The following is a 26,802-nucleotide window of genomic DNA, read 5'->3' on the forward strand; positions in this document are numbered from 1 at the left end:
TGGATATAAACATGAGTGATAAACATGAGTGACTTCTTCATGAACATATTTCCCCAGGCAGGGGAAACAAAAGGAAAAAATGAATAAGTGGGACTATATCAAGCTGAAAAGCTTCTGTACAGCAAAGGACACCACCAATAGAATAAAAAGACATTCTACAGTATGGGAGAATATATTCATAAATCACAGATCCAATAAAGGGTTGACATCCAAAATATATAAAGAGCTCACGGAACTCAACAAACAAAAAGCAAATAATCCAATTAAAAATGGGCAGAGGATCTGAACAGACAGTTCTCCAAAGAAGAAATTCAAATGGCCAACAGACACATGAAAAGATGTTCCACATCGCTAGTCATCAGAGAAATGCAAATTAAAACCACAATGAGATATCACCTCACACCAGTAAGGATCACCACCATCCAAAAGACAAACAACAACAAATGTTGGTGAGGATGTGGAGAAAGGGGAACCCTCCTAGACTGCTGGTGGGAATGTAAACTAGTTCAACCATTGTGGAAAGCAGTATGGAGGTTCCCCAAAAAGCTCAAAATAGAAATACCATTTGACCCAGGAATCCCACTCCTAGGAATTTACCCTAAGAATGCAGCAGCCCAGTTTGAAAAAGACATATGCACCCCTATGTTTATCGCAGCACTATTTACAATGGCCAATAATTGGAAGCAACCTATGTGTCCATCAGTAGATGAATGGATAAAGAAGATGTGGTACATATAAACAATGGAATATTATTCAGCCATAAGAAGGAAACAAATCCTACCATTTGCCACAACATGGATGGAGCTAGAGGGTATTATGCTCAGTGAAATAAGCCAGGTGGAGAAAGACAAGTGCCAAATCATTTCACTCCTATGTGGAGTATAAGAACAAGAAAAAACTGAAGAAACAAAACGGAAGCAGACTCACAGAACCCAAGCAAGGACTAACAGTTACCAAAGGGAATGGGACTGGGGGGGAGAGGTGGGGAGGGAGGGATATGGGGTGGGTGGGGGTAAAAGGGGGCAGTACAATTAGCATGTATAATGGGGGGGCACAGGGAGGGCTGTGCAACACAGAGAAGACAAGCAGTGATTCTACAGCATCTTACTATGCTGATGGACAGTGACTGTAATGTCGTTTGCAGGGGGTACTTGTTGATGGGGGGAGTCTAGTAAACATAATGTTCCTTATGTAATTGCAGATTAATGATATCAACCCCCCCCCACAAATTGTTAGCTACTACTAAGAACCAAAAAAAAAAATTCCTTCAGTTCCAATTTTAATTAAATATAGACTTTCAGGAACAAATTTAAAAGAGGACTATGGGTATTAATTTCATCGATGACTAGTCTTTCCAGTTCAAGAGAATGCCAGAAGACCACTCCCACCTCTTCTCTTGAGCGTACTTAGTAATCAGGATGTCTGCTTCTGAGAAAGTGAGTTTGAATACAGCTCTCTACATTCTATTTATTGGTTCTCTAGAAAGCCTAACCTGTGGTTCATAAGAATGCCCATAGTTCAATGAGTTTGTACTGGAATAGTCTATAACAATTAGTAGTTGTTAAGTAGGTTTTATACAGGTATGGCCTCCTCTGTTCAGGCTGTCTACTGGGAAATATTGTTAAAGGTTTCTGTTTGAAGTTTCCAAAAATTTTATGCTTCCCCCTTGACTATGCTTTTGTTTTGTTTTAACATTTTATCCTTCCACCTCTCTCCTTTTAAAAAATGTAAGTATTAGTGCCCTGTGGAGAAAATAAAAATTTTTCTGATCTTAAGCCTATTTGTGCAATTAAAGTTCCCCTTGGGGTATTATCAGAATTGAACCACAGTTTTGAATACGATACACTAGTGTTAAAATGCAACCATTTAAATCATGATTGCAATAAAAACTTCAACCAGAAAGATTTAATTTACTCATTTCACAAACTTGCAAGCTGACAACATACTCTTCTGATTCAGAAAGACAAACACTTTATGAAAAGCACACACAGTATCTTAGGACTAAAATTCTACTTTGATTTTTAAAAAGACATTACATCTATTATTGTTATATACAGAAACAGATACCAAATTGGTTGAATCATTAACAGATTAACCACCTCCAATTCAGTTAACCCAAGAGATTGTGCAGTTAGAAATGACTACAGCATGTAATATAATATTAGCAAGTACGAGACCAAAAACAAACACAAAGACTAATACATAAACAATCTATATACCCTAATTATTTTTTAACATTTATTTTTAGCAAGACAAGCAATCATTTGCAATTTAAAACTATTTCAGTTGTTTGAATTCTGAGGTTTTTAAGAGATAAAAAATGTATTTGTCAAGGAAATAGACTTATAATAAAGACCCATGCAACTATTCAGTCTCTACCTTTCTTATTTCTTCAAAGGCTGCAAAAGAAAGATAACCTTGTCTATTAAATCTCTAAACAGATGTCTCAAATTAGAATGAAGTAATATAAAGGTCAAGCATTCTTTCTGCAGCTTACAGAAATCATTTTTGTTAGAAGCCAGATTATTTGGTAGTTACTGATGACTCAAGGTGCTTTTAAGTCACTTCAGCTAGCTCATGATGATATCAAGTCTTAGATCACACCTGTAAATATATTTGTTAAATATATTTTAATCTTTATCTTGAAATTTATTCTAGCTATATTGCAAAGGGGTGGCCACTGGATGCCAGTGATGCGATGTATTCAATCTTCAAGACAATGACTAACGATGGAACTGAGAAAATTAGTATGAGGAAATTGTTGCCTAAATGTGTTCTTGTTAAATTCCGTATGTTTAAAATGTTTGCAGACAAAAAGGTTCTGTGGACTAAAACTAAACTGACCCTGATGGAATGCCAAACTGTAAAATGCCAGACAGCTGGAGCTGGTAATAAAATGTTAAGACCTGAAGAGCCTTAGCAGAACCTGATTATATGGTAATCCTAGTATCTGAGAGAAAGCAAAAGAGCTAGAAGAATAACTGATAGGTTAGTTGCTATTTTATCCAAGATAAATTTGTATACTGACTGTGGAAAAACATTGAGTTTGCCATCAGGTATGAGGCCCACATTATGTCTTACATACTTTTTCCTCAATTTTGAATAATGAGATAATGGACTAACACAAAGACTGCTCAGCTTGAAATAAAAGAATAGGGTTCTGCTCTTAAGCCTAAGGAAAGCATCCAATTAAAGGTTTAGCTGGTTAGCAGAATAATATCTGATAGCTAGAGGGGAAGAGAACTTGTTGAAGTTTGTAGAAATTAGTTTAGTTCTGGGTAGAAAACAGAAATGTAGGTTAATTATTAATTCAAGTTAAATATCAGTAGGACATCATTAAGTACCTAGTTTTTATTACTTTGAATTTAGTTGGAGGTACTTCTCATGGGCTATTAATCTCTTACAGAAAGGGTTATTTAATTCTCACTCTGTAGTTGTATATTGGAAACAATACAAAATGTGTGATCTGTCTTATCTCAAGTTATCCATGCCCCAGTAAGTGGCCTTATGACCTAGTCTCTGTATGGCTGCTTAGCGCTATTTTCACCACCTCCACTTCTACCCCTGATACTGGACTGTGACCACCACCCCTGTCACCACTCTCTTCCTCTACCTACACTACTCTTGGAAGTAATTGCCAGAATCGCAGGCAGAGTATGAGGAGGAAACAAACGGCATTTTCAAGGAGACTGCCTGGCAAATTCACCTGACTTCGTCAAAGCCAAAACAATGAACTGAAGAGAACGCATGGATTGTTATGTAATGTAAAGGTTATGCAATAAATTTCTAATAGCCACAACTAGAAATTATTTTGTTCTGTAGTACCACCACCTAACTGTCAACATTGTAAAACAATCTAGGTTTTCAACATTTAAAAAATCTGATTTATCTACCCTGTTTTATGCAGTAGGTATCACAAGAGCAGAATAAACTTTTCAGTTTACAGGAGTTTGTACAGATTCAAACTGAGCCCCCAAATTGCCATACTGGCTGTCCTACCTCCATGAATCACCCATTGACAGTTGGAAGCCACTAAATTTAGAACTTGAATTTACTAATTAATATGAAGAAGGTTTTTCCTTAACTTCAGTATGTTACATGGATGTGACAAAACACATTTCTACCAATCCACAAAGCCAACAGCATCAAATATAACCTATGAAGCCATGATTAAATATAATCTATAATTAAAAACAGCAACACATAAACAGCCATTTTTAAGAAATGTTTCCTAAAATAACCCATATTGCACAAATATTTTTCAATTGAAATTTCTATCAATTTTGAATTCAGGCAGAAATGTTTCTGATGCCTAAGTAAAGTGAGAAGCTGCTCTGCAACTTTTTGTTTTCTAGCCCAATTCTTTAGGACAGTTTGATGTCAGTTCTCATGACTTGAAAATAGAAATTTCATCCTTACCCCAATCTAAAATGATAGACTGTGGTTGACACTAACCAGACTCCTAAAAACAAACAAACAAACAAAACAAAACAAAACAAAATAAAATACAACAACCACTGGCTTTAGCTCAGCTGTTCTGCCACCATTTTTCATCCTGACTTGGAGAAAATTAGTGGGCAAAAGTTAGGTTCCTAGAACAGTTAATATCCTGAGAGCAAGGCATGAAAAAACAGAATCACATTAGATAGAAGTAGACCATCTTAAGAGCCCCACTAACAGGGTAAGTGCCACAGACCTAGACTGGGATACCCAGCAATACTTTCCCTCCTTCCACAGAGGAGGCAGCATGGTATAAATGAGGAATCAGGAGAGTTTGGTTCTAGTTCCAAGTCAGCCACTGATCAGCAATGTGTCACTTCCCCTATCTGAGCCTAGGTTTCTCTTTTAGTTAAATGTAAGGGCTAGGCTAAATGGTCTCTGATCCTTTACTACTCTAAAAATGTTACCATTCTATCCTTCCTTCCAAAGCCTCAAAGATATTTTGTTTGCCACTAAAAAATTAAGAATGTGGCATTTATTTTTATAATATGTTCTTTGTGCCAGCCTTTAGTATGTGTATATATAAATCACACAAACTAGTAGGTGCATTCATCTTATATATAATTTACTCAGTAAATATTTAATTTCAAACCTACAGGTCTTGAATCACATAACAAATACCATCCAGTTGTTAAACCAAAAACTAAAATAAAAAATCATGTTAAGATTTCCCAAGAACAAAAGCTTATCGGTGAAAGCACACTATTAAACCTCAACATAGTGATAGACTTGGAAGGGTTCTCAGAGTGTAATTTCAATTTAAAGATGAGGAAACGAATTGACTCATAGTACAGGGTTTTTTTCTACTATACCACACTTCCTCCTCCTTTTCCTGCTTTATCAAAGAGCACAGTAGCAAAAACAAGACTAGACTTCGAAATTAATCTAGATTGTAGTCTTAACTCTGCCATTCATTTGCTGTGGCACCTTGGAAAAGTCACCTTCCCTCTCTAGGCTTTGGTTTTTACATTTTATACAAAGGAGTTTAACTAGATGTCTCTTCTAGCTGCAGCATGCTACGACCTTATAAAATTCCTATCTGACAAAACAAAATACACATTCCTGAAAAAGAAAGTGGGAATTTCTGGCCAATAGAACTGAAAAGTTTGGGCTGCTGGTTTTAAGTAGATGCATCAGCTCCATTCAGCAAGTTGATCCTAAAACATTTTACTCCAGAACTCTTGGAGGATACCTTCTTTCTTTATACTTACACACTTAAACACACACACACACACACACACACACACACACACACACACACACACACAGTGTGGGGCAGCTAACATGTACTGGAAAAAAATACTGGACTGGGAGTCTGAAGAACTACTTTCAAATCCCAGCTATCACTTATGAACTGCGTCTCCTAGACAAATTCATTAACCTCTCTGAACCAAAGGTTCCTCATATGTAAAAACAGGTAAGAATAAGGAAACCTGACCTAAACTATCGATCAAATTGAAGCATTATAAATGAAGAGATGCTCCACATCACTAATCATCAGGGAAATGCAAATTAAAACCACAATGAGATACACCTCACACCAGTTAGGATGGCCAACATCCAAAAGACAAGAGACAACAAATGCTTGTGATGATGTGAAGAAATGGGAACCCTCCTACACTGTTGGTGGGAATGTAAATTGGCACAGCCACTGTAGAAAGCAGTATGGAGGTTCCTCAAAAAACTAAAAATAGAAATACCATTTGACCCAGTAATTCCACTTCTAGGAATTTACCCAAAGAAAATAAGATCCCTGACCTGAAAAGACATATGCACCCCTATGTTTATTGCTGCACTATTTCCAATAGCCAAGATATGGAAGCAACCTAAGTGTCCATCAATAGATGAATGGATAAAGAAGATGTGGTATATTCATACAATGGAATATTATTCAGCCATAAAAAGAAAAGAAATCCTCCCATTTGCAACAACATGCATGGATCTAGAGGGTATTATGCTCAGTGAAATAAGCCAGGTGGAAAAAGACAAATACCAAATGATTTCACTTATTTGTGGAGTATAAAAAACCAAAACAAAACAGAAGGAAGAAAATATCAGTAGACCCATAGACACCAAGAAGGAACTAGCAGTTACCAAGGGGGAGAGGAAGGGGAAATGGGATTAGGGGTCACAATAATTCACAATCACAATATAGGTTGGTCACGGGGATGGTAGTGCAGCACGAAGAATAGAGTTCATGGTTCTGTATCATCTTACTATGTTGACAGATAGTGACTGCACTAGAGGGGATGAAGATTTAATAATAAGGGTAACTGTTGAACCAGTGTTGTATATTTGCAACCAACATATGCTTGTATTATCAATGATACTTTAATTTTAAAAAATGAAGCATTATAAATGTGGTATATATTGCAAAGTTGGGCAAGTGGAGATAGCCTGCTACTGTGAAAAAGTAGGCTCCACTGGAATCAAGTCATTCTATAAAAACCTAGGCTGAGTTTTAACTTACTAAGTTTGCTTTCAAAGAGTAGAAAAACAAAACTGAAGACACCATTGGAGGAGGAACAGAAGAAATCAATTTAGGAAACAGATTGTGTATTTCAATTCTGATTAACAAAACCTATGAGATAACTCTCAACTGCCTACTCAGTTTACTACAGTTTGGTGAAATGGTCTGTATCCTGTGGAACACCCAGTAGTAAGAAAGATTTTTCAGTGCCCAAATTCAGTCTGCTAGCCTCTGAAGTTTGTATAGTGTGCCACTCCAGTTCAAGGGACATATTGAGGGACAAAAGGTATTTCTTGATGACCAGGTATCTAGTGACACCATCTGTTTCTACAAATCAAGATTTCTCACTGTATTTCTAGGTTGTTAGTAACCCAACCAAGTCTCCTCACAGTACCTTACACAAATAACAAAACCTGTCACAACAGAGAGAGGAAATGATAATGACGCCAATCTTTTCCCCATCCTCCCAGTACTGCTACTTCTTTGCAGATGCTGTTCTCCAGATGAGTCTAATTCTCTTCCAAATACCCTCACTAATACAAAATGGCGTCATGAAATTCACACACCTTATAGTTTTATCCACAGAGCTCAACAGACTCACTATTTGGGCAGGTGAGAGTTAAAATTAGGCAGCTGGGTCCCAAGAGACGTCATTATTTTTCAATTAGTATCAAAAGTCCAAGTGCTTGAGAAACTTTATGATCCCATGATGGAAGAAGCAACTATCAATTCTATCAAAATGACTCAGTGGGTTTGGGTAAGTTAAATAACTCCAAGTTATGTGTACTTCCTCTCAAAGTAAGCACAGTGTGAAGTTAAATTTGCTAATTCCAAGAAAGGAAGGAGAAGGGAATGAACGTTTGAGTTCTTTCACTGTGCCAGGTACTAGACTAGGTAGTTTGTTTACACAGGTCCTGATATAACTGTCCTTCAGAACTCAATTTGTTTTATTCACTGAAATGAAACAATAGTCCCACAGTTCTAAACTGAATACAATCATATACATGAATTGTTATTTCCCTCCCCCCACTCCACATAAACACACAAAAACACTAAAGGATCAGGTCTTTCATTTAACCTGAACTGACAATTCATTATTTTGAGAGGAAAACCACAAAAACGAAATTTAATTTCAAGGGAATCCAATGTATTTGGAAATCCAAATGTATTTTCTATCCTCTACCATCTAGCTATGTATTTATTTCAGATATTGAACTTGAAGGAGATTCAGTGCCATCTTAAGATTGGCCATTGCCATCCAAAAATCCCTTAATAGTGATTTGAAGGTTGGTGGAGATACCCATCTACGATTCACCACGGTACATATCTGATTTTGTTGCTGTAACGTTTTTAGTATATGTTATATGTAATATATATTAGATTTTAGAACGACTTCTAGAATGTATGCATAATTTATATGCAACAAACAAGGTATTCTTCCATGGGGCAAGCTTCAGAATTGAAGGCAGATGAACTCCTGGAACAATATTAGTTATTTACATCAATATACAAATTTTACCAATTCTCAAGTTCTTAAAGCATGAAAATATATTTCACAGCCTTTAGTTCCAGGCAAGTCCATGGAAGAGTTTCGAGAAATCGCTTTGAACCTTATATTCCAACTTTGAAAAGTGGAGGACTGGGTGAGTCCCAGTTAAGTGGAGCATTCCAACTTCTGCACTTCCTTACTCACAATCTCCCATACTAATCAGCACTAAAACATCTTGCAGAATTAGATAAAGCGCACAAAGCTGTGGCTCTCCTTTCAACCACCAGATTACTCAGCACTTGTTTGTGTCTCTGTAGTCGGTTGTGTACACTGATGTCCGGCTACCCTTTTAAGACCGCATTCTTCCTAATGGTAAAGACCTTGTCTTCGATCTCCTTTGCCTCGCGGTAAGGTGCTATTTTAATAAAATACTGCTGATCTAAAGTACCTCAGCGACAGGACTTTCCTAAGTAAATACCCCACTTTTCCCCTGCTCCTTTTCTTCCGTGCAACGAAGAGGACAGCAAATAGTTATAGCCACGCTTGAAAAGAATAGGCAAGTTGGAGGCAAAAGAAAGAAAATAAAAAAAAACGGAAAATGCAATTTATCCTGTCCCTGCTCCTCTACGGTCCCCAAGGCAGAAACGGATGTTTGAAACGTAAACTCTGAACCCCGCAAATACAAACCGCCGGCTCTCAGCGACGCAAGCTGTCTCACCTGGAAGAAAGCTGGCCCAGAAGAGAAAGGGCTCCCTGGCCCAGGGCTGTTTGCTAGAGAATGGAGGGGATTTGCCCGAGGTGGGCGATTCCCCTTTTCCCGACTCACAAGTGCCCGAGTGAGACACGCGAAGCTGGGGGACTGGGGCGCCCGGCTTCCGGTCCATAGCTCGTTACTTACCCTACAGGGTAGCCGCCCCCTAGGTGCACATCTTCAGGGGCATCAAAGAATTCCTCGGTGTCGCTTTCCGACGCCATTTATAGGACACACCCGCGGGTGAGGGGGCTGGCGCCGCCTGGAGGGAGGGTGACTCTCGTCTTCTTCTCGTCGTCCTCCACCCCGACGAGACCGTGGGGAGGTGGGTCCCGGGCGAGGATGAGGAGGACGCAGACGATTGAGAGTGAAGGGCCGGGTAGGGGCAGAGGGCCGCCGTCAGTTGCCAAGCTGTCGAAAATGACCAAATGACCCGCAGAGCAGCCTCCTCAGCAGGCGGCGGTGGGTCCAGAGACAGTGGCTCCCGCCGCTCTGGGCTTCAGGTGTAAAAGGAGAGCGAGCGAAGAGGCGGTGGCTCTCCTCAATGGGGGAGGGCGGGCGCGCCGACTACAGCAGCTCCAATTTCTCCAGCAACTGCAATTACAGCAGCTGTGAAAGCCAGTTGCCTGCAAAATACGGACGCGCACCAACCCTCGCGAGATTTCGGGAGGGGCGGGGCCCGGTAATGCGTGGGCGGGGCAAAGAGGCGGGGGCGGTTCTGGAGAGAAAACGCTCGGATTTCTTCTACCTGAAAAGCCTATAAAATCGGCGCAAGCGCGCTGAGGCGTTCAGTGAGGGCCGGAAGTCGCCGAAAGGGTGGGAATGAGCCTCCTGAGGGGAGGAGTCTAGAAAGCTGCGCAGGAGCGGAGTGGTTCCCTGGCTTTGAGGGAAAGCGCCCGACGTAGGAAGGGTTCGGCAGAGCTCTTTACCCACCAACTGCAGTTTCAAAGAGAGGCAGTTTCAACGGGGTGATTTTGAGTCAGCTTTTTTTAAAATATATATTTAGGGAAATGCTGTCATGAAACGTTGTTTCCATTTACGTTGCCTTAATGTATTCAAGCCCAGAATATCCCACCCGTAGGGTGTAGGCAGGTCCACCACCTCTAGCGTTATTGAAATAACCCTCCTTGTTTACTGCAAGGTCTCCAGCTGAAACCCCTAGACACGATCCTGCCGGCCAGAGGTGGGGTCCATGAGGTATACGTGGGGTGTGTGCCAGTTCCATGGAGTAATGATGGATTTACTGCTGGAGCTGAGCCAGTGTAAGGCCTCTGGTTACTCTTTATCCACCCTGTGGCTACCCACACTTAATGTGAGAGGAATCCTTATAGACTAGCCAAGTTGTGTGTCAGTCAAATGGTAAATATATATTGAACAGATACTGTCACAAGGCTAAGAGCTAGTAACTTAATTCTGATCCTCAACTGGCTAGTGTCCAGTGATGAAAATAGGTACTTTTTAAAAGACAAAGATGTTCTTTCTTAAGTAACAGCTCATTGACCACGAAAGTGGTAATATTGACTTTCTATATAATTGTGAAGCACATTTATTTTTCCCACTGACATGACAGGAAGCCTCTCTTGAGTTATTTGGGCAGCCTCAACTATTGCTCAAGATGATGGCTAAAGGACTGGATTGGGACCAGGGGTGTGGCCTCAAAGAAGCTGGAATGGGGATCTAGATTTGTCCTTGTAAAGAAACTGAGAAAAGTTTTGGCCTTGTCTGGTAGACTTGTGTAAAACCAAATGCAATATACTGTATATTCTGTAACACCCCAGGTGAGACAGGGACCATGGGCTTAGACAGAGTAGGGTGAGGGCCTCCGGAAAAAGCAAGGTAGGATATTTGCAGTCAGAGCAATGTAACTACATGCAAGGAAGCCCCCTACTAAAACTCTGTGTTAAACATTCAGCGCTAGAGTCATTCTTCAGTGAGATCAGTTGGTGTACCCCAGATAAAGAAGAGTAGCACATGTTTATTTTATGCTAATCATTTATAATCATGTGTAAGATTCACTTTAACATGCTGAAAGGCCCAGGCCTATGTGCTGTCTTTCCTCCTTCAGATCTGATGAAGTGATTTTGCAAACTGGGCAAACTAATTTAGCATGCAAGCCCAAGCCATAACACAGTAAAAGACAAGAAGGATTCCACCTTAAAGATAAGATTGCACTTAACTTACTCTTTAGCAAAAAATGCCTCAGCCCACCTTGGGGGCTGAGCAGGTGGCCTTGTTTCATATGCCCCCAGACCAAGATGCTGGTATCTCAGGGAGAAATCAACAGAGCAGGAGGTTACTTGTATTAAGTTCATTGTAAATATCCTGGGACCACTTAATAAGCCCATACCCCTAAGCTTTTTTTCATGTTCTCAAAAAATCCTCATCTGCCTATAAAACCCCTAGACAACCCACCACCCCGGACTCTCCTGTCCCCTCCTGGCATGAGCCGGGAGCTCTGTCCTTTCTACTTTATCTCTAAATAAAAGCCTGTACCTTGCTCTCCTACCTTGAGTGTTTGTGAAGCTCATTCTTCAGCTTCGTGAACAAGAACCCTGGCATCACAGGGAGTTCAGGGAAAACACTAGATAATCAAATATGGTATTATTTATTGCAGCAAACCATTGTTCTTCTGTGATAAATAAATACCAGTAAATAGCCTCATTTGTTCAGGTCAGATACTACTGCTAAATAAGTTTAGGATAGATCAATTTGACTATCAAATAAGCTACTAAAAATACAAGAAAACTTTTGGTTTCCAGAGCTTTTTGGATTTCAGAATTGCAGACAAGAGATTTCTGGATCCTTGTGAGGATATGGTTTTTGTCACAATCTAGTGATGGTTAGTTTTTATGCATTTTAAACATGTTAATTTCCTAGGTATAAAAATGTATCTTAAAGTGCCAACTTAATTTTGTTCACTAGGAAAGATAGGCTATTTTCCTATGGATTATGGAAAGATATAAGTAAATAAACTACTTGAATTTATTCTCTTCCTAGTTATCTATAGTGAATTTATGTTTCCTTTAAAAATTAAAGTTCGGTGTCATGCCCTGTTCTAGGTGCTGAGGACAATGCAAAGATGAATAAGACAATTTAGTTCTTGTCTTCCAGAAGCTCACAGTCTAGCAATGGAGACAAATACAGAGTCCTAATTTGGTGCTCTTTTCACTATACCATACCATCTCTCTTGGACTAAGATACCTTAAATATTATACTTAGAAAAAGTAAAAATGGAATAGGAATGATAAGTTGATAACATTTTTAGAGCTATTAAAGTTGTCTATTTAAGTGCTTTTATCAATTGTATGAGAAAGTGAATTTCGGGGAATGTCAAAACACATGTGTACTACCACCTGTCATCATTTTTAAAGATGTTAAAAGATGTGTTTGTATTGCCTGAATTATTTGTTCTTGAGTTTTAAAGCAGCATGTTTTAGGTTTAGTTCAAGCCAATAGTGCTGAAGCTATTCTCCTTATTAGAAATGAAACCCTTTAATCAAACCTAATTTCAGGCAAACATCCACATATCATATAACTATAAATTGCTCTCTATGAAGCAGGGATAGTTCAGGTTTCTGCTTGCTTGGCCTTCCCTGAGTGTCGGGAGACTGCCCCAAGGCTTAAGAGAGCTGGGTACTGAATATATGATGGAAGCTGCAAAGTACAGCAGCCAGGGAGAGAGTCTGGTGAGAGGCAGTAGAGAGAAACTGCAGCCCATTAAGGGTGCTATAACCCTGGGGTCAGGGACCAGGAACAGTGTGGGTGCAGGGTCTCTGTTCCCAGCAGGGAGAAGAAGATAGAAACAGAACATCCTGGGAGCAGCCTATGGGAAACTGACCAAATGGGTGATGAGTGGTGGTCAGGAAGTTAGTGCTGTTTCAATCTGAAGCCAGGAACCTTAAGACACAGATGTCTGTTGAAGGCCAGATGACGAAGGATTTTGCCCCTAGGAAGACCAAAAAGGAAGTTAAAGTTGATATTATAATCTGGGACTGGAAGGAGGAAGTAGAGAAAATTAATTAGAAAAATTAGACTTCAAGGTCAGGGTCTAGTGTCTATTGTTGCTCCTCTGTACTGTAGAGAGTATTAGTGGTGAATACTGGGAGGACCTAATTAGTAGTTCAATCTGTGCAAAGTTGAGCACAACTTTGCCATCACTACAAACGTTAATAGCTTTCCCCCCAATTTTCCTCTCAGCGGAAAGTTCACTTGCATCTGGGATAGACCAAGGGAGCTGGTTTGTAGAGAAAAAAATGAGGCGCTCAGCTAAAGGATGTCCAGGTCCATTTCATTCCATCTGCAACACCAATAGAGTTTTCAGTTAAGAAGAAGATGCTCACCCTTGAAGTCCTGAAAATAGGAAGAATGTGTGCCATTTTTATCCCCCAAACAGTTCTCCTTAGACTAGGGCTGAGGCAACAACTAGCCTTTTGGCTGTCTATAGCTTTAGGTTATGCTCCTACATAGGAGTTTGTTGATATATATTCCAACTACTTTTGAACTCTGGCTTTCTTGGTCTGACTATACATTGCACCTTGCTGCTGGTCATGGCCTTATCAAATATTTAGGTCCCTGCTCTTTTGGAAAGGAGAAATAGTCCTGGTGAAAATTAGGAGAATGCATGTCCCAGAGCCAACTCAGGTTAGGCCTTCTCGTATCCCTGTGGCCAGAGACCTCCAGATTGTGGTTAGGCACTCCTACCTAGGATAAAGGCATCTTTTGGTTGTGAAATGTTTTCTGGTTTCTTCTTTGCTGTGGAATGACAACAACAGATGTCCTCTATTTCCATGGTCTCTCGACTGTCTCTCTTCTAATCCCAGAAATGTCTTCAAGTTTTTTGGGCTGGACTGGCTGAGCTGTCCTCAGGATGTTTTAGCTAAGCAGCTGTTGATAAGAATGTGATGGTGTAATGAAGGCATCTAGGGAAGCTGCTCTGGGGATAAATTGTCCTTGGTCCCAGGATCGAGTTCAGTCTAAAAAAGAAAATTTTAGGTGTCTTCATTGCACTCTGTGTCTACTACCAGGCCCTGGAATGCTGCTGCATGCCAACAGCAAACTTATCCCCACAAAAAAGGACTAGCCAAAATTTTAAAGAGCTATTAAAGAGGTTATTAATTCATCTATACTGGTTTTATAATAAATTATTACAGGAAACTAGAATTATTATAGGCATATCTTGGAGCAGGTTGAGGTATTTTCTAGCGAGGACAATGATTTTTTTTTTACTCTTTTGGTGACAATTTTTAGTCTAAATCAGAAAGAGAATTCTTATGTTCTAATAAGGTAATGCCACATCATATTTTTACAAAAGAGAACTTTATATGGTTATGAGATGACAAAAATATTAATGGAAACTTGTATTTTTATAGTACTGTAGGGTTTATGCATTCATTCATCTATTCTTCACAGGGAGTAGGATTGCAAAATTGAGTAAGACATGGTTTATTCCCTCAAAGAACTTAAGAGTTTACAAAGGAGGACAGATACACTAACAACTGGTTGAAATCCAGTGTAGTGTTAGAGACATATGGTAACTGTGGTTCACAGCCTTGGATACATGTCAGAATCACTTAGAGAGCTCTGAAAAATCGCAATGCCCAGTTGGCACCTGAGTGCCTGGAAAGAGAAGGAAGCTCCACTGTTGAATTTTGAAGGATGAGTAAGTCATCAGGTTAAAAATAGGAGGAAGGTCTTTATAGGCAGAGGAAATGGCACTTGCAAAGGCACGAACTGGAGAATTGCAGGTTTGGAGACATCAAATCTTAGCATGCAACAGAAGGGACTGCAAACGATGCATTTGGAGACATAGGCAGGAGCCAGATTCTAAAGGGTCCTAATGAGATATTTGTACTTTATTTTATATGGAACCACTGAAGGCTGTTAAGCAGGAGACTGCCATGATCATGATCAGCTTTTTGGTTTTAAAAGCTCATTCTAGTGGCAGTGTTAAGGACGGAGTGGACAACTCTAAAATCAAGCAAGAAGTTTTATGGATACGGACTAAGGCCGTGGTAATGGGGATAAAGTAGAAAAATGGATGTGAGAAATACTTAGGAAGTAAAATCATCTTGGAGCATGGAGGGAGGAGAAACATGGGAACAGGAGGCATGAGAGTGCGGAGTTTCTTGTTAGAGTGACTGGGAGAATAAAAACACCATTGACAGAAACAGAAGTCAGTCTAGGGAGGCATGTGTTTGATTTTAGTGATTGCTTATATGTGAGGTGATGGATAATCAGAAAGAAATTGCTTGGATACACTTGAAATATACAGAACTGGACATTTGAAAAGTGATCAGGGCAAGCAATATAAAATTTAGATTTGTATTCATCCAAATGATAGGATCCGTGGGAGGATATGGATTCTGTGAAGTTTGAAATTTTTGATTCTTCCTCTTTTGCTTATCTTACCTGACAGCCCTCTGGTGACAATAAACAGGTACTACATTTCGTACAAGTGCCTCAATTAATGAGATTAGGAAACGGATATTCAGAACACCGGTTTGGCCAAAATATTATTGTATTATTATTTCAGTATTAGTGTGTGGCAGTATGTCTGTGCAGCAGGGGTCTTAGAGTGTGCCTAAAGTTGTTACTCACTGCAATCTGGGGAAAGTCTAGAGGACTTAAATTGACCTACCAGTAATCTGCCCACGATGCATACCACACCAATTAATCAGAACCTCTGAGGGTAGGACCTGGCTAGGCTTTAATGTTTATTAAACTTCCTCAGCCAGGCACAATCTTTGTGCAGCCAAGATTGAGAACTGCTGCTCTAGTGGACAAGAACATAGAGCTACACAGGGCTGAGTCAACAATACTGGCCAGTGTGGTGGGGAAGGAGTGGTTCTGGGTGCAGCATGTGCGTATTAGTCAAATTGCCCCTGGGTTCAGCTCCCAGGGAGTCAGACATGTGGCCATATCTGATTTGCCACACTTGAGACCTAGGTCTAAGGAGCTACAAAGGAGTAAAAGCTAAAATAATGGTGTCCTCTAAAACTCAGTACAGTATTAAGAGCACAAGGAATTAACAACTTGGAAAATGGCAAGAATACTGGCAGTACTGGTGATAGTGATTCATTCATTCAACCAAATTTTACTGAGAGCCTGTATTGTGTACTAGACACGAGTCTAGGTGCTGGGCACACAGTGGCAAACAGGTGACAAGGTCCTTTCTCTCTTGGATCATAGATTCTGGGGGTTTGGCTGGTGGAGATGGACTAAGGAAACAGCCTCAGGCAGTGAGAAGTGCCGTGCAGAATATTAGAGAGAGTGATGTGATAGAGAATGAGTGGGTGCCTGTTTGGATGGGTAGGTCAGGGAGGGTTGCCCTCTGCAGAGGGGACGTTTAAGGTAAGGCATGAATAACAAGGAGGCAGCCATATGAAATAAAGGGGGAAGAACATTTTAGGCAAGGGGAGCAGCAAATATAATTACACAAACGTAGGAGAAGCTTGGCATGTTTGAGGAACAGAAAGGAGGCTAGTGTGGCTGGACCAGATTGATCGAGGAGACAGTGGTACAAGATGAGGTTCTAGAGGTAGTCAGGGTCCAGATCACTTATCATCTAGTAAGTCATAATAGAGTCAGAGTTTTAATCTAAGTGTGATGGAGAGCCACTGAAGGGTTTTGAGAAGGGAAATAGTCAGACCTAATTTACATTTTAAAGGATTATTCTTACTACTGTTGTGGAAAATGTGTTGGACTGGTGTAAGAATGGAAACAGAGAGACTAGTGAGTAGGGTATTTGCAGTAACACAAATAAGATATGGTGTGGCTTGGGCCAGGGTGATAATAGCAGTCTTGGAAGGAAGCTGGCATAGTTGAGATAAGTTTGGGAGGATGAACCCAGAGAACTTATGGATAAATTGGATGTGGGGGTGAGGGAAAGAGAGGTACTGAGATGATGATGATGGTGGCAGCAACACTGGCAGTAGCTCTGCTGGCAGTGGCACCTTCAGTGTCTTTGACAAGCAGCATAAGCCCTTCCCCTCAGACTTCAGCTCATGGGGCCTTCATGGGCACTGTTGGCGTACCACCTCTCTGTGTGGTGAAAGGAACAGGAGACATCATTACTGGAGACAAATGGCAGGTGCCACGTGGCAGCAAAGCAGACTCATTGACAGAGCATATGTGAGATAGCCTCTGGGAACTTACTGCTAGAAATACTTAGGAAAAACTTAAGAAGGTTTATTTATAACTTCTGTAGAGCATGTGGGAGTGGAATCACAGCATCATTTTGTGATTTGTGTTTGTAATCCTATACTATCCATAAACTGCTTTGACAAAAGTAATCTGGATTACTCTTAAAAGAGGACCCAGTCAAAGCTATACTAAATTAAAAATTATAAAATGTACTTTTTGTAACACTTTCCTCACCAACTGTTTACACATTAACCTTTTGTATTACAATTATATCAGAACTCTTTAGATACATGCTTATAAAAATTCAAACAATGCAGAAGTTAAATGTTCTAATTGTTAGTCTTTCTCCAGACTGCTCCCCAGTCATATTCCTCAATAAACGGTAACCATAACTAATATTCAGTGAGTTTCCTTCAAAATATTTTTCTGTTTTTATATATCTAGATCTAGATATATAGGTGCTTTATATAAAAGCATATTTTTACAAAGTAGAGATACATTTTATATAAAAACATATCAAAAAGCATATCTACATCTAGATCTATAGATATAAAAGTATAGAAAAATATTTTGAATGAAAAAGCATATAGAAATAAGCATATATATATATAGGCATATACAATCACATAGAAAAAAGCACATACATGACATTTATATATATAAACATGCACATATACAGTTTTTTAAGAAATAAAATCAAACCATAACTATTGATCTGCATGTTGCTTATTAAAAAATGTAACAGTACACTAGAGACACCTTTCTGTGCTTCTTTCTTTCAGCAGAGGTATATATTCTATTTTATGAATCTCTTTTAATATATTTAATCAGTCCCCTATTGCTGGGCATTTCATTTTATTCTTGCATCTTTACTTTGTACACCTATGCAAGTATATTGAAGGCTACCACACTAGAAGAGGAATTTCAAGGTTGAAAAATGTATTTAGTATTTTGTTATACAACGAGATCATCCTCTAATAAAAATGTACCCAATTACACTCTCACTAATGTTTCTCTACACCCTCACCAACACTGGATATCATCAATTGTTTTTATCTTTGCCAACAAGATAGGTGTAAATTGGCATTTCATTATTGTTTTTTTCCCAAAATATTAGTCAGGTTGAATATTTTCCATATGTTTATCTGTATTTTTTTCCTCTGAGTTATCTGTTGATATCCTTTACTCAATTTTCTGATGAGTTGTTTTTCTTTTTCTCATTGATTTGTAGGGTCTCTTCATGTATCTTAACTATCAATCCTTTTCTCACATAATAGAAAAATTTCCTTCCTACTCTGTTACATGTCTCTTAGCTTTGTTTGGGTTATCTTTTGTTGTACAGACATTTAAAATTTTGATGTAACCAAATCTGTCAATCTTTTGGATTTGGGGTTTGGAGTCTTGCTAAGGAAGTCCCTCCCAATTGAAGATTACATAAAAATATTCTACTGCATTTTATTTTAATACATCATTTTTATTTTAAGTGTTTTGTTTCTTTTTTCCTATTTTATTATTATTTAAACATTTTGAACTATTGAATATATATTACATAAAAAAGCTTAGGCATAATAATAAAATAAACACCTGTGTTCCCACCATCCAGCTTAAGAAACATAATATCGATATCTTTGAAGGCCCCTATGTGCTCCTCCTCAATTGCATCCCCTCCCTCACCACCAGAGGTAATCACTATCTTGCCTTTTGTTTTAAAAACTTCTATGTTTTTTCCCTTTATATATTAACCACCTACGTATAATGTACTTGGTTAATTTTTTAAAAAGTTGAGTAACAAGCGCTTACTTGCTATCTAAGGAAAGGGCACTATTGCCATTATTAAATAAAGGATTTGAGAGGCAGCATCTCTGGACATAGCCTATCTTCAATTTCCCTGAGAGTTTGTAAGGATCCCTTCTGAGGGAGTTTGTGGGCAAAGTCATCTGTGAATGCTGCTTCACACAGTGATGTGCTGGAACCAGCTTCTATTGTCTGATGATTATATTTTCAGGAAATCGATGTTATTGAACCTCTATAATAAATTATATTAAAATGTTATAAAATGTTGGCAGCTTGAAATTGGCCTTATTGGGAATATTTACATCAGAAAATTGACAAACTCTAAACGCAGGGCTCTTTTGATTAAAAATTTTTTTGGACAGCCAGCTACCCAGCAAATCACTTGTCCTGAGAAACATAGGGCTCACAACAGTCAAAGTATTGGGCAAGGCCTTGGTGGGGTGGACCATTTTTGAACATTCCTCAGAAAGATGACCAGAGGGAGTGGGCTGTCCTTTGAAGGCATTGCTCTTTGAATTTCCAGCGTCACTCTGAGAGGTGGTTCAGTTATATATTACAGGGGCTAGGCTATGGCAGTGGTAGTGGGCAGCTGAGGTAGTCTGCAGAAAAACAACGTTGGATGTAATAAGGTCAAGAACTGATTGACTAGAGGGGGTTCAATGATTATCCATGTGAATATAAATTTACCAAGAATTACAGCAGTAGTTTTGGAGAGCAAGATGTAAGACTGATGGCAAAGTCATAGATAACTGCTGCTAGATGACAGCAGCAAGGTGTGGAACTGGTGATTCTTAAGGAGGAATAAATTAGAAAAAGCTGTGAGGACAGTGGGCAACAGGGATGGCACTATAACTACAAGTCTAGCAGTGTGTCTTACTGTGGAAGAGAACCAGTTTCCAACTGAGAGGGATTCAGGGAAATCAGTGTGCTTAGGGAAATGTGAGATTTCAGTGAGTAGAAGAAAGTGAAGGGAACATTTAGGGAAGAGGGTGAGGATACAGCAAAGTTTAATGTTGATACAAAACTGAGTTTCAGAGGACACAGTGGAAGGATTTGGGAGAGTAAGAAAAGTGAGAGATTTCATTATCTTAGAAGAGGAAGAGAGCAGTATGAGAATTCAGAAATTATGATAAATGAGAGGTTTAGATGACTGGTCTGACTGAAGGAAGTAGAATATTTAATAGGCACACTATGCAATTGCTGGATAATTGGGTATATATGTAAAAGTTGTAACAGATATTTAAATATATAATTAACATTTTAATATAATTTATTATAGAGGTTCAATAATCAATAATTTGCCTTCTCCAAAGTTTGAAGCAATTTACAATCACTCACACCAATAAGGGTTGTAAGAGAGTCCCTTTCTCCATACCCTCATCAGTAGCATTGGATATTAACAAGTGTTTGACTGTTTTCTTTTTTGCCAACCTGATAGTAAAAAGGAAAGATCTCATTGTTTTTATTTGCATGTTTTGATTATTAGTGGAGCCAAACATTTAGAAATGTTTTATTGGAAGTTTGTGCATCTCATCTTTGAATTGTCTGCCTGTTTTCTCTTTGGATTCTTTTTTTTCCTATTGATATGAGACAACTCTTTATTTTCTAAGTATATTAATCCCCTAATTTATTAACATATTCTGTTCTAGTTGCATTTATTAGTTTTTTAATGAAAATGCTTGATTTTTATTTATGCTGTCATTTGTTGTCAATTTTACATTTGTATGCAGGCATATCTATTGTTCTTTCATTTGATAGCCTTTGGGTTACAGAAGTCTTTTGTGCTTTCTTCTATATTTTCTTGTTTATGTTTAGATCTTCAATCCATCTGGAATTCATTTTTTGTATATGGTGCAAAGTAGAGACTCTAAATTTTTCCCCAAATAAATAAGAAACTGTACCAACCTCACTTACTGAGGAATCATTTGAACCCTCTGATTTGAAACACCACTATTATCACATGCCAAATACCCAGAAATACATAGATGTGTTCCTTGACTACATTCATTATTGCTGCTTTATATAAGTTTTACTTTCTGGTAGAGTAAATCCATTCTCATTCTTTTTCAATAATTGCTAGAATATGCCTTTTCAGATGAATTTTAGGATTAATTTTTAACATTTCCAAAAATTTCATTTGGTTTTTGATAAAAATTACATTAGGTTTGCACATTAATTTAGGGAGAATTGTTTTATTTAAGACACTGCATCATCCCATCTTGAGAAAGAAGAACAAAGCTGGGGATATCATGCTCCCTATCTTCAAGCTATACAACAACGGTATAGTAATCAAAACAGTGTGGTACTGGCACAAGAACAGACCCATAAATCAATGGAACAAAATAGAGAGCCCAGAAATAGACCCACATGTATATGGTCAATTAATATATGATAAAGGAGCCATGAATATACAATGGGGAAAAGACAGTCTCATCAATAAATGGTGTTGGGAAAATTGGACAGCTATATGCAAGAGAATGAAACTGGATTACTGTCTAACACCATACAGAAAAGTAAACTCAAAATGGTTTAAGGGCCTAAACATAAGACATGAAACCATAAAATTCTTAGAAGAAAACATAGGCAAAAATCTCTTGAACACAAGCATGAGTAACTTTTTTCTGGATACATCTCCCTGGGCAAGGGAAACCAAAGCAAAAATGAACATTTGGGACTAGATCAAACTAAAAAGCTTCTTTACAGCAAAGGAAATAATCAATAGAATGAAAAGCAGCCTACTGTATGGGGAGGATATATTCATAAATGCTATATGCAATAAGGGGTTAACATGCAAAATATATCAAGAATTCACATGACTCAACACCAAAAAACAAATAACCCAGTTAAAAAATGGGCAGAGGGCAGAGCCAAGATGGTGGCGTGAGTAGAGCAGCGGAAATCTCCTCCCAAAACCACATATATCTATGAAAATATAACAAAGACAACTCTTCCTAGAATAAAGACCAGAGGACACAGGACAACATCCAGACCACATCCACACCTGCGAGAACCCAGCACCTCGCAAAGGGGGTAAGATACAAGCCCCTGCCCGGCAGGACCGGAGCGCCCCTCCTCCCAGCTCCCGGTGGGAGGAGAGGAGTCACAGCAGGAGGGAGAGGGAGCCCAGGACTGCTGAACACCCAGCCCCAGTCATCCGGACCAGAGCGCAGACACAGTGCATGCGCGGGGCCCTGGATACTAGGGAAACAGGGCAGCAAGAACGGTGAGCGGGTACTGGAGGCCTGGCGCCGGAGGACAAAAGAAAAGCAAGTGGCCATTTTTTTTGTTGTTGTTGTGATTTTGTTGTGGTGAGGGCTTTTTGGAAGTCTTAAAGGGACAGGGACCCAAATACTAGGGAAACAGGGCAACAAGACTGGCGAGCGGGTATCAGAGGCCGGCGCCGGAGAACAAAAGAAAAACGAGTGGCCATTTTTTTTTTGTCGATGTTGTTGTTTTGTTTTGGCGAGCGGTGTTTGGAAGTCTTAAAGGGATAGTGACCCCAATACCAGGGAAACAGGGCAGAAAGACCGGTGAGTGGGTGCCTGAGGCTGGTGCCGGAGAATAAAGAAAAATGAGTGGCCATTTTTTATTTTTTAATTTTTTATTTATTTTTATTTTTATTTATTTATTTTTAGTCATCATTGTTTTGCTTTGGCAGGTGCTTTTTGGAAGGCTTAAAGGGGCAGGGCGGGACACTTAGTCAGAAGGTAGGGAATCCGGGGATCTCTGGGCACTCTAATCCCCTGGGCCGCAGGGAGCTCGGAGGCCCCTTACGGAGATAAATAACCTCCTGGATGCTCCCCCTCCAACGCAACTCCACCACTTTGGAGCAGCTGCCCGAGCCAGGCCACGCCCACAGCAAAAGCGGAGATGAACTCCATAGCAGCCGGGCAGGAAGCAGAAGCCCTGACTGCGAGCAGCTACCCAGCACAAGCCACTAGAGGTCGCTGTTCTCCCAGGAGAGGAAGGCCACAAACCAACAAGAAGGGAAGTTCTTCCAGCCGTCACTCGTCCCAGCTCTGCAAACTATTCCTATAACCATGAAAAGACAAAATTACAGGCAAACCAAGATCACAGAGACACCAGAGAAGGAGACAGACCTAACCAGTCTTCCTGACAAAGAATTCAAAATAAAAATCATAAACATGCTGACAGAGATGCAGAGAAATACGCAAGAGAAATGGGATGAAGTCTGGAGGGAGATCACAGATGCCAGAAAGGAGATTACAGAAATGAAACAAACTCTGGAAGGATTTATAAGCAGAATGGATAAGATGCAAGAGGCCATTGATGGAATTGAAACCAGAGAACAGGAACCCATAGAAGCTGACATAGAGAGAGATAAAAGGATCTCCAGGAACGAAACAATATTAAGAGAACTGTGTGACCAATCCAAAAGGAACAATATCTGTATTATAGGGGTACCAGAAGAAGAAGAGAGAGGAAAAGGCATGGAAAGTATCTTGGAAGAAATAATTGCTGAAAACTTTCCCAAATTGGGGGAGGAAATAATCGAACAGACCACGGAAATACACAGAACTCCCAACAGAAAGGATCCAAGGAAGACAACACCAAGACACATAATAATTAAATTGGCAAAGATCAAGGACAAGGAAAGAGTTTTAAAGGCAGTTAGAGAGAAAAAGGTCACCTATAAAGGAAAACCCATCAGGCTAACATCAGACTTCTCGACAGAAACCCTACAGGCCAGAAGAGAATGGCATGATATATTTGACGCAATGAAACAGAAGGGCCCTGAACCAAGGATACTGTATCCAGCACGACTATCATTTAAATATGATGGCTGGATTAAACAATTCCCAGACAAGCAAAAGCTGAGGGAATTTGCTTCCCACAAGCCACCTCTACAGGACATCTTACAGGGACTGCTCTAGAAGGGAGCACTCCTAGAAAGAGCACAGAACAAAACACCCAACATATGAAGAATGGAGGAGGAGGAATAAGAAGGGAGAGAAATAAAGAATCTCCAGACAGTGTATATAACAGCTCAATAAGCGAGCTAAGTTAGGCAGTAAGATACTAAAGAGGCTAACCTTGAACCTTTGGTAACCACGAATTTAAAGCCTGCAATGGCAATAAGTACATATCTTTCAATAGTCACCCTAAATGTTAATGGACTGAATGCACCAATCAAAAGACACAGAATAATAGAATGGATAAAAAAGGAAGACCCATCTATATGCTGCTTACAAGAAACTCACCTCAAACCCAAAGACATGTACAGACTAAAAGTCAAGGGATGGAAAACCATATTTCAGGCAAACAACAGCGAGAAGAAAGCAGGGGTTGCAGTACTAATATCAGACAAAATAGACTTCAAAACAAAGAAAGTAACAAGAGATAAAGAAGGACACTACATAATGACAAAGGGCTCAGTCCAACAAGAGGATATAACCATTCTAAATATATATGCACCCAACACAGGAGCACCAGCATATGTGAAACAAATACTAACAGAACTAAAGGGGGAAATAGACTGCAATGCATTCATTTTAGGAGACTTCAACACACCAATCACCCAGAAATAGATCCACCGGGCAGAAAATAAGTAAGGACACGGAAGCACTGAACAACACAGTAGAGCAGATGGACCTAATAGACATCTATAGAACTCTACATCCAAAATCAACAGGATATACATTCTTCTCAAGTGCACATGGAACATTCTCCAGAATAGACCACATACTAGCCCACAAAAAGAGCCTCAGCAAAATCCAAAATATTGAAATTCTACCAACCAATTTTTTAGACCACAAAGGTATAAAACTAGAAATAAATTCTACAAAGAAAAGAAAAAGGCTCACGAACACATGGAGGCTTAACAACATGTTCCTAAATAATCAATGGATCAATGAACAAATTAAAATAGAGATCAAGGAATATATAGAAACAAATGACAACAATAACACAAAGCCCCAACTTCTCTGGGACGCAGTGAAAGCAGTCTTAAGAAGAAAGTATATAGCGATCCAGGCACACTTGAAGAAGCAAGAACAATCCCAAATGAATAGTCTAACATCACAATTATCGAAATTGGATAAAGAAGAACAAATGAGACCTAAAGTCAGCAGAAGGAGGGACATAATAAAGATTAGAGAAGAAATAAACAAAATTGAGAAGAATAAAACAATAGCAAAAATCAATGAAACCAAGAGCTGGTTCTTTGAGAAAATAAACAAAATAGATAAGCCTCTAGCCAAACTTATTAAGAGAAAAAGAGAATCAACATAAATCAACAGAATCAGAAATGAGAACGGAAAAATCACGACAGACTACACAGAAATACAAAGAATTATTAAAGACTACTATGAAAACCTATATTCCAACAAGCTGGAAAAACCTAGAAGAAATGGACAACTTCCTAGAAAAATACAACCTTCCAAGACTGACCAAGGAAGAAAGACAAAAGTTAAACAAACCAATTATGAGCAAAGAAATTGAAACGGTAATCAAAAAACTACCCAAGAACAAAACATCCGGGTCGGACGGATTTACCTCGGAATTTTATCAGACACACAGAGAAGACATAATACCCATTTTCCTTAGAGTTTTCCAAAAAGTAGAAGAGGAGGGAATACTCCCAAACTCATTCTATGAAGCCAACATCACCCTAATACCAAAACCAGGCAAAGACCCCGCCAAAAAAGAAAATTACAGACCAATATCCCTGATGAATGTAGATGCAAAAATGCTTAATAAAATATTAGCAAACCGAATTCAAAAGTATATCAAAAGGATCATACACCATGACCAAGTGAGATTCATCCCAGGGATGCAAGGACGGTACAACATTCGAAAATCCATCAACATCATCCACCACATCAACAAAAAGAAAGACAAAAACCACATGATCATCTCCATAGCTGCTGAAAAAGCATTTGACAAAATTCAACATCCATTCATGATAAAAACTCTCAGCAAAATGGGAATAGAGGGCAAGTACCTCAACGTAATAAAGGCCATATATCATAAACCCACAGCCAACATTATACTGAACAGCGAGAAGCTGAAAGCTTTTCCTCTGAGATCGGGAACTAGACAGGGATGCCCACTCTCCCCACTGCTATTTAACATAGTACTGGAGGTCCTAGCCACGGCAATCAGACAAAACAAAGAAATACAAGGAATCCAGATTGGTAAAGAAGAAGTTAAACTGCCACTATTTGCAAATGACATGATACCGTACATAAAAAACCCTAAAGACTCCACCCCAAAACTACTAGAACTGATATCGAAATACAGCAAAGTTGCAGGATACAAAATTAACACACTGAAATCTGTAGCTTTCCTATACACTAACAATGAACCAATAGAAAGAGAAATCAGGAAAGCAATTCCATTCACAATTGCATCAAAAAGAATAAAATACCTAGGAATAAATCTAACCAAAGAAGTGAATGACCTATACTCTGAAAACTACAAGTCACTCTTAAGAGAAATTAAAGGGGACACTAACAGATGGAAACTCATCTCATGCTAATGGTTAGGAAGAATTAATATCATCAAAATGGCCATCCTGCCCAAAGCAATATACAGATTTGATGCAATCCTTATCAAATTACCAGCAACATTCTTCAATGAACTGGAACAAATAATTCAAAAATTCATATGGAAACACCAAAGACCCCGAATAGC

The 26,802-nt window shown here is 39.1% G+C and overlaps 1 protein-coding gene across 1 annotated transcript in view; it reads right to left on the reverse strand.

Moving 5' to 3' along the window:
* The window catches only part of WDR44 (WD repeat domain 44), a 114,772-nt gene extending 104,915 nt beyond the window's left edge, over nucleotides 1–9,857 (reverse strand). The window contains exon 1 of the mRNA XM_036929949.2: nucleotides 9,358–9,857. Within this exon, the coding sequence (XP_036785844.2) occupies nucleotides 9,358–9,434 (77 nt within the window). The 5' untranslated portion in view covers nucleotides 9,435–9,857. The remainder of the gene's footprint in view (nucleotides 1–9,357) is intronic.
* Nucleotides 9,858–26,802: the final 16,945 nt, after the last annotated feature.

Source organism: Manis pentadactyla, chromosome X (genome assembly GCF_030020395.1).
Source record: "Manis pentadactyla isolate mManPen7 chromosome X, mManPen7.hap1, whole genome shotgun sequence".
Taxonomy (NCBI): Eukaryota; Metazoa; Chordata; class Mammalia; order Pholidota; family Manidae; genus Manis; species Manis pentadactyla.